We start from the raw sequence: 15,838 nt of genomic DNA on the forward strand, positions 1-15,838 counted from the left end.
AGCTCTTTAATTACGGAGCAGTCAGACGGGCTGCTGCAGCCAGGCCCACCTGCAAGCCTGTTATTGTGAGCCATGGGCAAGGAGATCTCCCTGCAGGCCTGTGGCTCCACTTCAGGAGCTGAGCTCTCTGAAGACCCATCTTTTCTGGCTCTGCTCCCTGAGGGAAACTCAAGAGCCACCACACACTGCCACTGCCTACCTGCTTGCGGTGGTATTGCTGCATCTGCTAAAGGGAGGGTTTACTCAGTTCATCAAACTGCAATCACACTGCGGGGGTCTGTTTTGCCCTCAGGCACCCTCCTTGGCTGCAGCCCGGGGAGCCCCGAGGCGCCGGTGGCACCGCCGGCGGCGGGCAGCAGCAGGGCTCGCCCTCCACAGCCGTCCTGGCACCGCAGCGGGTCACCCAGCGCTCCCCACTAGTCCCGGGTGTCCCGAGGCAGAAGAGGGAGACTCGGGAGGAGGCTGGCTGGTACCCTGCGTCCAGCCCGCCTTGCCGGAGGGATGCTGCGCCCCGCCCGGCGGCATCCCGGGGGTGCCCGGGGCCCCGCGGGCCGATGCCGGGGGCGCTGCGGAGGTGCTGCGCGCTGCCCGGCGGTACGCCGGAGCGTGGCCGGGGGCCCCGGGGTGGGGGGGACACCCGAGCGGGCCAGGCGAGCTGCCCGGCGGCCCCGCGCTCCCTTAAGGGGGTGTCGGCGAGGGAAGTCCCGCCCCGCGGCCGCTTCCCTATTCATGAGGCGGGGGCGTGCCGGGCCGGCCGGGCGGTGCAGCCCGCCGAGCCCCTCCGGAGCCGGGCGCTGACGGGCGGCCCGAGCGGCAGGGACCCCGGCGCAGCGCTCCCGGCGCTGCCGGCCCCGCAGGCAGCTCGCTCCCGCGGCGGCGCCGCGCCCCGGCGCCCCATGGACCGCCGCGGGCCCCTGGGCGGCGGGAGCGTGCGCTGCCCGCGCCCCGCCGCGCCGCAGTGAGCCCGGCCGCGAGCCCCGGGGCCGCCCCGCCGCGGGCACCATGGACAGTATCCTGGAGCCCTTCCCCGCCGAGCGGCTCTTCCCCGCCGGCGGCCCCGGCTTCCTCGACCTCAGCGACTTCAGCGAGGCGGATTTCCTCAGCAATGTGGTAAGGGGCGCAGCGGGCGGGCCCCGGCCGCGGCACGCGTCGGGGCTTGGCCGGCTCCCGCGGCGGCGCGGCCCGCGGGCGCGGGTGCGGGTGCGGGTGCCTGGCCGCCTGCCCCGGCCTTGCGGGCGCAGGCCCCTGGCTGCGGCGCTCCGGGGGTGCCTGGGCTCCCACTGCTCACGGCCAGCATCTCCCGGGGCCCGGCCCCGCGCCCCCCTGCCCACAGGCATCGTGCAGCGGGGCGCCCGAGGGTGCCCGCCGGAGATGCCTGCCGGAAGATAGCTGTTTCTTCTTAAAATGCTATTTCTTAAAGACTCCTCTCTTGGGGAGAAGCGTGCAGTGGAAGAGGGAGCACACAAACTGCCGCAGCTCAGCTCCGACAGCGCAGGAGGCACGGTCGGCTGGTGTCGGGAGACCTTTCGGCTCGGTGCTTGTTTGCATGTGCTTGTAACCTCTTTGCAGAGGGGCATTTGGGAGATGAAGCATCTCCCGCCTGTTAAAGCTGGGACAATTTACTTTGGAGAGAAGGGTGAAGGGGAAGAGTGACTTGGGAGAAAAAATGTATCACCAGTCCCAAGAAACCAAAGGGGCATTGTTCACCTCTAAGGAAACTGCCCAGCATCTCTGCGGAGTCAGGCGAGTCCCGAGTCCAGCAGCTCCAGCAACTCTGCCCCAAAGCTCTTTGCTGTCCTGCCTGAGCAATGGGAGCTGTGTTCCTGGTGGAAGTTTGTGCTGCAAATCTTACTGCCCCTCTGCCAGGGAGGATGCTGCCTTGATGAAGAAGGGGAAGGGCTCCACGTCATGGGTGGGTTGGGATGAGGGTGGGGGGATTCGTCCACGCTCAGCAGGGAGGCACTGCCCCTACTCAGGGCTTCCCAGCCTCTGAGCAGCTTCAGCCACAGGACAGTGCGCCTGCCACAGACCAGGCTTCCAGGCAGAGATTTTAGCCCTGACTTGTTATTCCCTTGCCACAATGCTCGCACCTCCTGTGTTCCCAGTGCAGCACTATGAGCGTCTTTGAGCACCAGCCTTGCAGGGGGAGCAGGGGTGATGCTGGCACCATGGAGCAGGAGGCAGGGAGAGGGGAGCTGTAGTCACGAAGCACCTGATAAATCCACTTCTGCTTTCCTAAGCAGAAGCCTGAAGCCTTTTATGCTGTCTCCCCTGTGAAGGAGATAGAGAAGCAGAATTTGCATATATGTTAGGAGCACCACACTTGGTGTGCTGGCAAGTCACCCTGAGATCGAATGCTTGCTTGGGCTGTGAGGCCTTGTCTGCTCGCATTGGAAAGACCTGTTGTTATGAGTCTCGTGTTTTCTCTAATTCCATCTACATCAAACCCGAATGAAGCTTTGCTGATAGAGAAGTGCTTTATGCCAGGACCATTTATCCTCTTACCTACATGAAAATAATATGGAGTGACATCAGTCCTTTTATATAGGTGCAACATGGGCTGCAGTAAGAAGGCAGGGAACCCCTTAAAAACATACAGGGTATGTCCTTACAGTTTGAATACATCTTCTGTGTGCAAGCAGACCATGTAAAAAAGAAGCTTTTGTGTAAGAGTGCCATCTGGTGCCACCTGCCAGGACAGTGTGTTTAAAGTACACACTGACCATGAAGAGGCTGGCTCTTTCCTACCTCATTTAAATGGCCTTTCTGCTTGCAGTGCTGCTTCTCGAAGTAGCCGGCTCTGGTCTCCACTTTCATTAGCTGACTCTGGCATTGTTGTGCTCAACTTACCAGTAGAAAAAGAAATGCTTTGTGGGTTTTTTTTATTTCCCTACTGCCAGCACCATAAACTTCCCTGGAGTGTGAAAGTCAAGCTGGTACCCTTTCTTCCTGTGTATGATAAATAGAAGAGATTGTGTAGCTGTTGCTCAGCTATCAAATCTGTTGATGATACATGAGCCAGAGCATAATATTTCACTCTCTTTGTTCTAGTTCTGCGTGATAACATGGTGGAAAGGAATACACTTACATTTTGCTACTAAATTCAGCAGTTCTCATGGCATCTTGAAATCTTTTGAGATTTTCTTACGTAGAACCGTGCAGAGCATCATAGTGCACAACAGCACTCAAAGTTGCCAGTGCCTTTGCTTCAAAGGCAGGCAAACTTTTCCAGATATTGTTCAGCAAATATTTTTTTAGAATAGGAACTTTGGCCAGTATGAAATTTTTTCTTAAGAAGATTTCTTCTGTTTAGAATTGAGGCAGAAATAAAGAAAGGATGGAGGAACCTTCATATTCCTGACTGACAAGGCCATACTCATTTGGGATGAGAATAATATTGTTCTGAACTACTCTCCTTTCTTGAAGTCTAGCACTCTTAACTAATCATCATTTTCTTTAAAAAATGATTCTCTGCATTGTTTACTTGATGATGTGACAAACTGAAGGAACGACAGCACATCTGTAGATGCATCCTTGAAGAGGTCTGTGTGCTTGAAAAAGAAAAAAATATTGGTTTGAGTAAGTCTAGGGGCTGCCATTCAGAGGGACCTAGACAGGCTAGAGGAATGGGCTGACAGAAGCCTCAGAGATTCAGCAAGGACAAACACAATCTTCTGCATCCAGGATGGACTGGTATCACAAACTCCCAGCACTGGTACAGGCTGGGCTTGCCTAGCTGGGGAGAAGCTCTGCTGGAAAGGACCTGGGCTCTCTCTTGGCTGAGAGTAGCTAAACCTGCCAGCAGCAAAGGAGGCTAGTTAGCCATGTATCAGCAGGAGTGCAGCCAGTAGGTACATAGAAGGAAGTGATTACCCCTCTTTCCTTAGCAATTGTAGAACTGCATCTGAAACACAACCTCCAGTGTTAATCCCTGATACCAGAAAGATGTTGATAAATTTGAGTGAATCCAGGGGAGAGACACTAAGATAGTCAAGAGTTGGAGCACAGACCCTGTGAGGAGAGGCGCATGGAACTGGGCTTGTTCAGCCTGGAGAAGTGAAAGTTTTGGGGAGACTTAACAGCAGTCTGGCAGCACTTGTGATGAAGTTACTGAGAAAATGGAGCCAGGCTCTTTATGTAAGTGCATGGAGGGAGGACGAGACTGGAACAGGGAAGGCTTAGACTGAGTACAAGGAAACAATTTCTCACTGTGAGAACAAATAAGAATGGAGCAGGCTGCCCAGAGAGGCTGTAGGAGCTCTGTCCCTGGAGGTTTCCAAGACCTGACTGGATAAAGCTTGGGCAACCTGGTCTGCATTTAGTGTTGGCTCTGCTTTGAGCAGGAGGTTGGACGAGAGACCTCCTAAGGTCCCTCCCAACCCACATGAGTCTCTGATTATACGATGTTTTCTTTTGAAAAACTTAATGAAATTGGTGTCTACTTGGTATTTGGAGAGGCATTCTCCAAGGGACACAAAATGCTTCTTTTTAGTTCACTTAGCTTTTACTAACAAGACTTGTATATAATGACTGCTAACAACAGTATCAGAGTCTCCTTTTACTCAGGAAGCTGCTGACTGCTCTCAAACTTAGACAACTTCGTTCACCTTTTTTTGCCAGAAAGAACCCATCATAAATAAGGCTAATCCTTCATGCAGTGCTTACTTATCAATTCCATCTGTCTGTCTCCTGTTCAGTCCAAACCACCCTTCCATATTTCCAGTTGTTCTTGCTAGGATCCGTTTATTCACTTACAATCTATTATAGCTGCAATCAGAGAACTCTTTCGTTCTCTCTCAGCTCTTATCGGTACTGTGAAGCTCTTCAAAATGCTTATCTTTCGAGTCAGATTCACTACTATGCTTCGCTGGGTTTATGATACTGCAGTGTTAGAATGAAGCCAGGATAAATCAGCACAACAGGATGCACATGTTTCTTTTTAACCCTATATCCTAGTGGGTCTGTTTTTTCCTATGTTTCTGTATTTCATAGTATGAAAAATATCTTCAAAAGTAGCTTTGGAGGTTGGATGTTCATGTAACACAGCTTTGTTTCTGACAGGTTTTCAAAACATATTCTATATCTCATTCTAAAAAAGGAGACTTCAAGACAAAAAAAAAAGTCAATTTGCTAGGTGAATTCTCCCCTGTTAGAAGTTGCAAAATGCAAATTCAAAATGTCTCAGTAATTTTACTGGAGCTCTTTGGGTGAATGCGCTGCAATGTGCTCTTTCATTGTGTGATCCTGTAAGCTAAGGCAACATGACAAGCGGTGTCTTCTGGAGCCGGCTAGGATACAGCAGAACGGCAAAAGAACTTGCTTGTCTTTGTAGGCTGCGCCCCAGGTGTACATTGGGCTTTATGCCTACTGTCTACCCTCCCCATTAACATTGTCATAGCCAACAGGCAGCAGGAAGGTAGCCGGACTGTATGTAGCAAGCAAGCTAAAAGCAGTGCTGGCAGAACTCATACAGGGAGCTTCCCCGAAGGTAAATACAAGTCAACCATAGTTGACTGTCACTCTGGCAAAAGGCCTGTACACACTTCTATTCCTCTTATGCCTACTAAACAGACATAAAGAGCACTTAAGTGGTGCTTAGGTCTTTTGCAGGCATTTAAGTTTCATGCTCTGTAAGCTCCCTCCCAGCATCTCCTCCCATAGTGAGGATGAAGAACTCAGGCAAATTTTCTCATCCATTTCTCATTCCTTCCAGCTACTACAGAAGGAAGCTCAGCTGTAATGGGAGGCAGACATCTGTCCCTGGGATTGAGGGTAGTCCTGCATTGGGACACATGCAGGACTTTTGTTCCCTGCACATAGTAAAGTTTGCTCAGTGAGACATCACTGACTAGTCAGCCAAGTACTGGGCGAGGCAAGACTTTTATCTTTAAATTTTGCTTAGAACTTGCCAGTCAGAGATTCCTGTGGGATCTGGACTACAGATACAGGGAGAACTGGCATGGCTATCAGACCTGGCCTGAAGAAAACAAATCCTAAAATAATACTTTGCAGATTTTCTGTATTTCACAAGTCTCTCTGGATCTATCTTATAGTTCCTCCACCTCATCTCCAAGTTGTCTCTAGTCATCTTGTAGCTGGACTTCTATCTGCAGAGGTCCAAGAAGCAGAATGAAAACCAACACAGTTGAACACAGCAGTTTGTGTGTCTCTGAGCCTACATCATCATCACTACAGTGTCTCCATACAGTGTAGTGTTTCCAATACAGGAAATGTATTTCCATTTTGGTAATGAAGAGAGATGTGAACTTCCTTTGGAAGCCTCTAGGCAAATACTCCCTCCACAGCAACTGGGGATCATTTGTGGGATCATCCCTCTATCCAGAAAGAATCTGAGAAACATCTGGAATACTCTACCTGAATAAAAATGTTCACCTGTTGGACAGCTGCCAGTACATGCGGGGGATCTGCTGCCCAAAATGCTCATCTCAGCCAAAGCTGAAGAACTCCTTAGTTACACTGATAGACTCAAACTAAGTGAGAGATTACAGTTCAGAGCAGGAGCACAGCAAGGCATATGTCCAAAAAAGGGTTAAACAATCATCTTAGTAGGGAGAAGCAGGAAGGACTTTGGTGAAAAGCTTGCAGAATAAACAAAGGAACATTTGGCAGGGGGGAAGCACATCTGTGCATACCGTCCACTCCCCCCAGGGGTGTCAGCAGCACCAGCTGGGAGATGCTGGAGATGTGTATGGCTCCAGCCATGTCTGCCAGGCAGTCACCATCCCCTCTGGCATGTGGCAATCTTTCGCTGCCACAACTGCTTTCAGGGAGGAGGAAACTTGAGGGTCTAATCTGTGTGGACCAGGCTGTGGAAAACCTCTGAGGTTATCTACTAGCCCATTGGATCTCCTCCTGGTACCAGCACTAAGTGCCTCAAGCATGGCCTATCAGATTGGGACAACCAGGGAACTTCTCTTGGCAATGGTTGTGCCAAGAGGGGTGGTATATTCAATTTTTTAGTGAAGTAATCCTCCCTGCCCACCATTCTCACACAGGAGCATGCATGTACAGCAAGAGAGGACACTAGCCAGCCTGGTGGACTGTGAGCCCCTCGCAGGGTGGCAGGAGGCATCTCAGTCTGGCTGAGGTGCTGAGTGCTGGGGCAGTGCATCCTGCCATACCATGCACCCATTTTCCAGAGATACAATGATCAGGCTAGGAAGAATATTTTGGGGTAGGAAAATACACAACCAGCATTTTGCCTTCATCAGGTAATTTGAATATCTTCAGAGATTTTAGCAGTGTTCTGGTCACCTGTTAGCTGTTTGTTAGAAAGTTTCAAGTCCTGAGGAGCATCAGGACATTGGGAAATGCTTCAGTGGCTTGTGAATTCTTAATGCCATGCCATGAGTGTTGGGTTCATCAATGCAAAGTGCATCATGCTGCCCAGGAGCCCATCCGGCACTGTGCTGGTCCTGTTGAAGACTGCAATGGAGCTGTCTCTGGTAGAGAGGCTGAATTTACTTGTAGTCACAAACAAGGAAAGAAGAGACTTTTTTCTGATGCAGAGCCTTTAAGGGAAATTCTACAGAGAGAGATTTCATAGCTAAAGATGGAGTCTCACTATTCAAAATATATCATGCTCCTGTGTTTCCTCTGAAAATCATCTGGTCTAGGGCTCATATAATCCCAGAGGTTAAGGTTGGAAAGGACTTCTGGACATCATCTAGTCTACTCCCCCTGCTCAAGCTGGGTCACCTACAGCACATCACCGAGGACCATATCAAGACAGCTTTTGAATATCTCCAAGGATGGAGACTCCATAACCTCTCTGGGCAACTTGTTCCAGTGCTCTGTTACCTTCACAGTAAAGAAGTTTTTCCTTAAGTTCGGACGGAACTTCCTGTGTTTCAGTTTGTGTCCATTGCCTCTTGTCCTATCACTGGACACCACTGAAAAGAGTCTGACTCCCCCTATTTGTTCTCAGCACACCCCCATAAGTTTTAAGACTGTAGCATTTAGTTAGCATTTAGCATATTATTTTATTCACTATTTAAAGAATCTGTGTAATGTAAAGGAAGTGAACAAAAATACATCACTTTCTGGTAACCTCTGATAGTGTCTCCATGACAGCCTCATGGCAAGTTCTCTTCTCAGAGACATGTTTAGGATTGTGCTTGATATGAAGGAGATTTGATTCTCAAGACTGGTTTATATTGTCACATTTTAGCAAAGAGACATGTCAACCTGCTAAAGCCTGTGCATCCTTCATTAGTTTGTCCTGTTGTAGAGAGTCCATCACAGGAAATCAGATGAGATGCAAAACCCTACTGGTGACTCTCCTTGCTGCAAAGATATAGGGGGACAGGCAGAGCACTAATGAGAAAGTTGATTGTTATAACTCAACTAAGAAACAGCTAAGAGCCATCTTTCAGCTGGATTTGACTGAGAGACTTCCCAGGAAAACTCCTGTTATGTGCTAAGGGGTCAGAAACGGTCACTACTCCCTTATCATCACCCTGTACCCACATTGTTCCTCTGCAGGAGAGGCATCTGTTGGAGGGGCCAAGTGTGCTGGTCCTCAGTTCCAAGCCAGTCTCTGTCCTGGCATAACCACATCCCCCACACCCTTGCTTTTGTTGCATTTTCTGCTGTGGACTGTATTTCCCCTCTTTGCTCATTTGAACTGCTGGGACTTCATGTCTGCCTTGGAGATGAGAAGTGATAGTGAGGGTGGATCCAGGGCAGTGCTTCTTTGCTGCCCCCCATACTGCCATGGTGGCTGTCCTGCTGCAGGACGTGACTTTCTGACTGTTAAACACAGTTGGGAAACCTCTGCCCCAAATCATCCTGAAATTGCACTCGATAGTATTTTCAGCCTGGCGATATGACGGATGGTGCTTGCAGGAGCCCTTTTCTCACTTTTTCCTGTCTTTGAAGCTCAACTTGTATTGTGAGTTGTTAGATGTTTTCTTAGGTTGCTGTCTGCAAGTTTTGCATCAGCCCTCAGAGCAGAAATAGCTGAAAGGATGCGAGGAACCAAAGCGCAAGGCCAGAGAAGCAGAGGCTGCAGGTAGTATGCTGAAAGGCAGGCTGTGTCTTTCAACCCAGTTGCTCCCCATGTGTTTGCTGTGCAATGTTTACATCCGTCTAACCTATTCCCGGCTGCTCAAGAAAACAAACTTTTGCCTTGCCTCTCCTGTAGGGACACATCTTTTAAGATTTTTTCTTTCCTGTAGTCTCTTGAGCTTACCTGAACTTTCCAGCCATTCTCCTCTAGCCCATCCCTTTCTGACTTTTTTATCCACCATCTCTTCTCTTTCTTTGCCATCTCTGCTTTTATTCCTTTTTCTTAAAACTGTTAAAGGTGGCTGACTGTCTTTGAAGTCATCTGGAGATGCTCTGCTCTTGCAATAGATGCTTGACACTGATCTTGATGTGTTGTTCAGTCTCATGAAGTCTGTAAATCCACAGGCTCTTTCACTCCTTTCTTTCTCTTCCTTGTAAAAAACACATTCAATTTTATCTTTTTACTTTATAAGATTGCAGAAATTCCTTGTATAGGATGGGAACAATGTGGATAGCTATTCTGATTGAAATGAGTGCATCATTTAAGCTAGTATTGGAATAGCTGGGGTAGTTAGTACCATCTGTAAGGCTCTAATGTGATGTCCTGTATGAAGTCATTCGTTGTGATCACTGTCCAACCTATTTCAAAGGAAACTCACCCTTGACTACCTCGCAAAGTTGCTTTTGGCTTCTTTACACTGTTACTTTGTCTTAACTAGGAAGAATGTTTGTTTAGGTTGGGTCTGGCTGACCTGAGTTAGGAAAGCCTGTTCAAAAATCAGTTATCAGTTTTCCTAGAATAGATGCAAAGTAACATGTTCAGCTCAGCAGTCTGTCAGGAACTTCTGTGCAACAGGAATGTCAGGTTTCCCTTGGGAGGAACCTGGCAGCCAAGACTGGAGGATAAATACAGTTTGGGCCAGTTACCAAGCTTGTTACACAGGAGGAAACAGGCTACAGCATTCTTTCTAGGCACTCATAGTTAGATTGTTAGGATTCCTCCTGCAGGTGAGCTCTTTCAGACCGATGTCCAAAGGAATTCCCTCATACTGAGCTCCTCCGCCACAGTGTCACTGGAACATCTAGCTTTTCCTCCAGGATGTCTAGGTGAGAACATTTCAGCTCAGGAATAACACATCTCTGCTGGCTCAAGCCCAGGGGCTCTACCCTATGAGCCTTCTCCTCCCTTTGCAGTATTTACAGCCCTCCCTCTCCTAGGAGAGCTCTTCTCACTCAAAGGGGTACCTCGAAGTAGAAGGTGAGCAGGAAGAAGAGAAAGACCAGGTCCAGAGCCTTGATGGTTAATTGCTGCATGTCAAAACATCTTAATTTTAAATGAGCACCATAAATTCATGACAACTGTAGGGAAGAGCTGGGCAGGTGCTTTTGGCTGAGCTAACTGCTGCCCCAGGGGAGGGGTTGTAAGTTAGGCAGTTCAGGGAGGAAGGAGCTAGCTATGATATTTGTAAAGACTGTTGATGGAAGATTTCTTTCAAAGCCTTTTCAGTCTCTCAAGCTGAGAGCTCTTTGCCCAGGGAGTGTTGGAAATCTGGCTCTTCTTTCCAAGCAAATGTGGCAGACTGGGAGTTGATGAGGTGCTGTTTAGCCACAAATATTGAACTGCCAATTGAATGATGTTGGGTTTGTTTGTTATTTTTTTCCTTATGGACAGTGGTGCAGTGACAGGGATGTGAGGCTGTCAGGGACAGGAGAATGGCGTTTTAGTCCCAGCTCTGCCAGTTACTTAGAATATGATCTTCAGGATGTCACTTGCTACACTGCAGCTCTTGCTGTTTATAAAAAAATCCACATCCTTATTCTCATTTGGGTCATGCAGTGCAATCAAGAGGGGAAATGGACTAATGAAATATTAGATTGTGATAGGTTTTTGCTAGGAAATGTTCATAGGAGCTACTATGCTTCCTGAGTCAGAGTCTGTTTGTATTACTTTGCAGCTATTGATGACACTTGCAACATTTTCAGTTTGACAGCTTCATCCTCAACTGATGTCACTCCTATCCTTCGCCCCTCTCCTGTGTCTGATTCTGACCCCAGATGCTGTAAGCTAACCAGAGCAATCTTGTTGTGTTAGTCAGAATGACTAAGTTGGTCAGCATCAGGATTTAACCAAAGCACTTGGCCCACAATGTTGCTGGACTGGCCTCTTTGGGTCATACTGAACACCAAACAATTTGTTCTTTATAAATTCAGTGAATAGGTTGCACTCATACCTCATCCTCCACTGAACAACCAGATCCTGGCTCAGTTGCAAAACCTAACTCCTTCCTGGGTTTTGGTGCAAGTAGCTGAGAGCACTCCATTACATTTCTGCCCCAAACTACTTTCCAGTCAGGGCTATGCTGAGTTCCCTGGAGCTCAAAGAATATCTAATCTGCTTTATATCTAAGAAGGAGGTAACAAGCTGAAGGTGTCAGAATGTCCTGGCTTTATCAGTCCATTATCAAGGCCATGTCTGCCCCTTTCAGGCCTTCCTGCTGCTCAGTGCATAATTTAGCACTTTTCTCTTTGGAGAGCTGTTTTCCCCACAGTAAGTCTGTCTGGCCTGTGAAGTTAGGATTGCTATCGTCCACTTGGAAGAGTGATGCAAAGGTTGTTTTCTCTTTCTCTGATTCATCTTCTGCTCTCTAGGACTTGTCAAATATAATTGGCAGCAGTGCAACAGCTGGATTAGCATTAAATAATGAGCAAATGGCCTGCAGCTCTTTTTCAGACCCAGCAAAGCACACACCTTTACTTCTCTCACATATTTTCTTGCCCTGTTTATATCACAGTGGTAGAGAGCTGAGTACCACACGTTGGTCTGGTCAACTCTGGGAACAGAACAGGGGGTGCTACACTGTTTTCTTACTAATTAGTACCAGGGTGATAGGTAGAGGCTGCAAACTGCGAGAGCAAAACTCTTTTCTCCCTCCCCCATCGCTTGAGTCATAGCTGAGCAGTCCGTGGCAGCTGTATGCAGCTGGGGTAAGCTGCAGCAGAGTGGGAGCACAATGCTCATTTCTTAATTTTCCTGTGTGCTCCAGGCACCAGGGGATCTGCCCTGGCAACCTCCTTTGTTGTAGCCAAGAGTTGAAATCCCAGGTGACATCAAGGTTTCCGGTGCTATGTCAAACCCAGCAGCAACACAGTGTAGTGAAATCACCCAGTAGCCTAGATGTCTGTGAATAAGAGCTGGAGACCTGAGTCCTAACCAGTGCCCTGTCCACTGGTCTCCGTTGCCTTTCTGATATTTGATGAAATTAGATTATGTAGAATTGCCAGAGGATTTATTTATTTATTCTGAGGGAAAGGGAAGAGGGAAAGAGGCCAAGAGGAATGGAGAATAGGGAAAGAGAGAGGGAAGAAAAAGTAAAGACAAGAGAGAGGTAGCTATGCATTTAGCATTCCTGAGCCATCTGGACCTGTTGGCATGGCCCCAGCTGGACAGGCTCACAGGTTTATCCATAGCATGATGTAATCTCCATCGTCCAGCTTTTGATTTTTTCTCCTTGCTCTGGATGGCTTCGTATCTGGTGCATGTCTGGAGCGGGCATTTTGATTTCCTGTTGCTATTTGTGGACTTTTCCTGGCTGATCCTCAAGAGCAGCTCAAGCAGTTTGCATTCCTCAAGCTGAAGAAGCAAATGCCATCCTGCTGGAGTAGAGGCTAGCTCTATCCAGCCTCTCCGCTGGGGAGTGGCAGCCCTGCACAGGGGGCCAACTGTGGTTTGCGCTATGCTGTGGGCTGGAGAGAGGATGACACCTCTGCCTGGTGCTTGGACCGCTGCTGCTGTGCTCTGGAATAGGCTAGCCTTCAGCACCAGCAAGAGCAGGCCTGTGGAGAGCGCCTGGCGGGCCGTCCGTTCCCTGCCTCTTGTGGGCTTCCCTTGTCTGCTTATTCCTGCAGGAGAATGGGAGGAAGGAGAATTTTATTTGGCCTCAGACCTATTCCTCCCTCTGGTAGATGTGAGCAAAAAGCAACAACAGATGATCTCAGTCACTTTCTGTTGCTGATCGCAGCACACAGAAGCCCAGCACTCCTCGTTGCCCAGTGAATTAGGTGGGCTTCCCAGGAACACGGAAGGGGACTTCGGTGAGGATGGGGTCTGGAGCTGCCCTCTGTGCCAGGCACTCACTCTTGCTAGATTGAGGACTATGGTCCCTGTACCTCTATCCCTCAGTGCCATTTCCTATGTGCAGTGTCACAGGGAGGGCACAGCCACACTGCTTGAGGCAGTGCAGTCTCATGGGTGGGAGCTAGGCTTGGATTTCCTCCATGGTCTGTCAGAGACTGGCCTTGCCCCATCAAGGTAAGCCATTTCCTTCTCCCTCAGTCCTTCCCACTCCACAAAATTGAAAGGGTTTACAATTCCACCTCCACAACTACACACTGTTTTAACGTCCACACTGGAGTAAAGTATTCTTATTCACTACATAAATTCGAGGTGTGGAGGAGCAAGTAGTAGAGCCATAGGTCCCCTTTTGATTTCAGGCAGAACAAGCTCCAACATTCTGTGTGGCTGGAAAGGTCTGTGGTGCCAAGAGGATGAAGATGGGATTTCTCTAGTGTACCACTGCTGCAAGTAAACTTCAAACACAGTTATACAAGGGACCTGCTTCAGAGAATGCTGCTCTCTGCACTGACTCAAGAGTTGTGGGTAGCTGTATGAGGAGCCATTAGGCACAGTCTGACAATAATTCATGGTATTCCCTCATGATACTTCATCTTGCCCACATGCCTTGCTTAGCTTTATTTCCTCCAGGAGCTTGGGGACAGGGAAGTTAAGCAGAGTGACCTCCAGGGAGCAAAATTCTCTTCAGCGGAGAATTCCATTGCTTGATTAGAAGTTGTTCTGGTTGCATCCAAAGGGAGCAGGGCTCTGCTTGCAGTAATACCCCAGGGCTGGCGTGTCCACAAGGGCTGGGATGGACTTACTGGAACCACACAGCTGAGCTTTTCCACCCGACTCAGCTCTGCTGAGCCGGAGAGTAGCTGAAGAAAACGATGGCCTCTTTATAAACCGACTGGCAAAACTCTTGCATCTCTCCTGGGAGCAGGCCAGGGATTCTGAGTCATTGCTTAAGTTGGTTGCAGCCAAGGTAATCTTACCCAAGACATTAAGAGAGAGAAGGAGAGATCCACCCAGCAGTGCCAACAGAAAGAGAAGTAATCATAACCATAATTAATAATAATATAATGATGAAAAGATTCAGAAATGTGCTGCCCACTCCAAAAATAAAACTTGAGAACAATTCAAATGCGGTAAAGAAAAGAGGAGAGAAAAAGAGCCTAGAAAGACTGTCAAAGCCTGCATGTCAGCTGCAACGTGGGGAGCCCTGTCCAGCTGGCCTTGGTTCAAAGAGCTCCTATTGTCCAAGAGCATTTCCAAGACACCATTCAAAACTTTCAGAAAATGAACCCAAGATGCAGGGTGAGATTTATCACACAATAAAGACAAGCCAGATGTGTGCACCCTTTTACAGAAGGGAGGAAGGCAATGGGGGAGCAAAGCAGGGGAGAATCAGGCTGCAGAGGCTTCGGTAAAGAGGGTTGCATGACAAGGGTCTGCTTCTGGGAGTACCCACATAGGACCAGGAGCTGGTTGCTTGTGTGCTGGGATGCAAAGTGGGCACTTGTGAGGAATTTCATGCATAAGCAGAGCTCCACACTCAGAAAAAAAAAACACTTTTTGTTGCAAGTAAGGGGCAACAGGGGCAGATTTCACTGATCTTTTTATTCTTTTGTTGAACATAAAGAACCCATTGATATTAAGAGCCTATCATTGCTCCTGGTCATGGAGGATATACCCGTTCAATAAGGCTATATCTGAAAGGATACCCAGAAGCCAAATCACTGTAGATTTGGTCTTAATTTTCTAGCAGACTCTGCTATTTTTTGCAGCACTAGCTGCCATGGAAGGGTTGTAACTTATTCTCCCACAGGAATCACTCAGTTCCTATGCTTTGATTATGTTAAAATACAACAATTAATTATACAGAAAGATAATTTAATCTTTCAATCCACTGCTAACATTGACTTGTCTGGCTACAACTTGCCATCACTAAACAGATATCCAAATTCTCCCTGCTTGCAATGAGACCAGCACAGTTTTTGCTGTTTGCAACCAACCTCTTAGTATGGATATGCCATACTCTACTGCACAGATTAAAAAGTGACTTGTTTTTCTTCTGAGGAAGGTCTCTGTTAGTAGGGACCTGTTCATTTAACAGCAAAAAGCCTGAGAAAGCCTTTTGTCTGGAAGCTTAAGCTAGACAACTCAGTTTGAAATGACTCATACATTTGGTGAGTGTATTTAGCTTCTACAAAAGTTTTTTTTAGAAAGAGGTGGATTTATTTGAAGTCTTTAAACTGAGACTAGATGTTTCTGTGTGGCTCCATTGCAGATGAAGACCTTTAGGAGCCATGAATAAAGCCCTGTGCTTAGCTATGTAAGGAATCATATTTGCATTTATGAGAACAGTACTCCTTGGCCCTACAACCTGTGAAGCTAGCCATCAGCTCCTTCTGCAGCCCTGGGGACTTCAGCAGAATGTAGTCTGAAATCCACAGATTTCTCTGCAGAGACCCCTGCAATGCTAGAGCACAGATGCTTGGCCCAATCCGAAATGCAGGAGCTTTCCAGGGGAACATAATAGGTTTACTGTCTTCATAGGAATATGGGATCTCTTCTTCCCAGGAGAAGCTTCTGACTTTCCTTGAGCAAATGATCCCAGATACCTTCAGATTTCTATTTCTTTTCACTAGCTAGAAACACAAGTAAGAGGGAACTCAGGTCCCAGCTGCAAGG

The 15,838-nt window shown here is 48.2% G+C and overlaps 1 protein-coding gene across 3 annotated transcripts in view; it reads left to right on the forward strand.

Annotated features, from left to right (window-relative positions):
* Window positions 1–976: 976 nt before the first annotated feature.
* CREB3L1 (cAMP responsive element binding protein 3 like 1) overlaps window positions 977–15,838 on the forward strand; it is a 49,733-nt gene continuing 34,871 nt past the window's right edge. For all 3 annotated transcript variants that reach the window (XM_062577797.1, XM_062577799.1, XM_062577798.1), the window contains exon 1: window positions 977–1,110. In XM_062577797.1, coding sequence (XP_062433781.1) covers window positions 1,003–1,110 — 108 coding nt within the window. In that variant the 5' untranslated portion in view covers window positions 977–1,002. The remainder of the gene's footprint in view (window positions 1,111–15,838) is intronic.

This window comes from Rhea pennata, chromosome 5 (genome assembly GCF_028389875.1).
Source record: "Rhea pennata isolate bPtePen1 chromosome 5, bPtePen1.pri, whole genome shotgun sequence".
Lineage (NCBI taxonomy): Eukaryota > Metazoa > Chordata > Aves > Rheiformes > Rheidae > Rhea > Rhea pennata.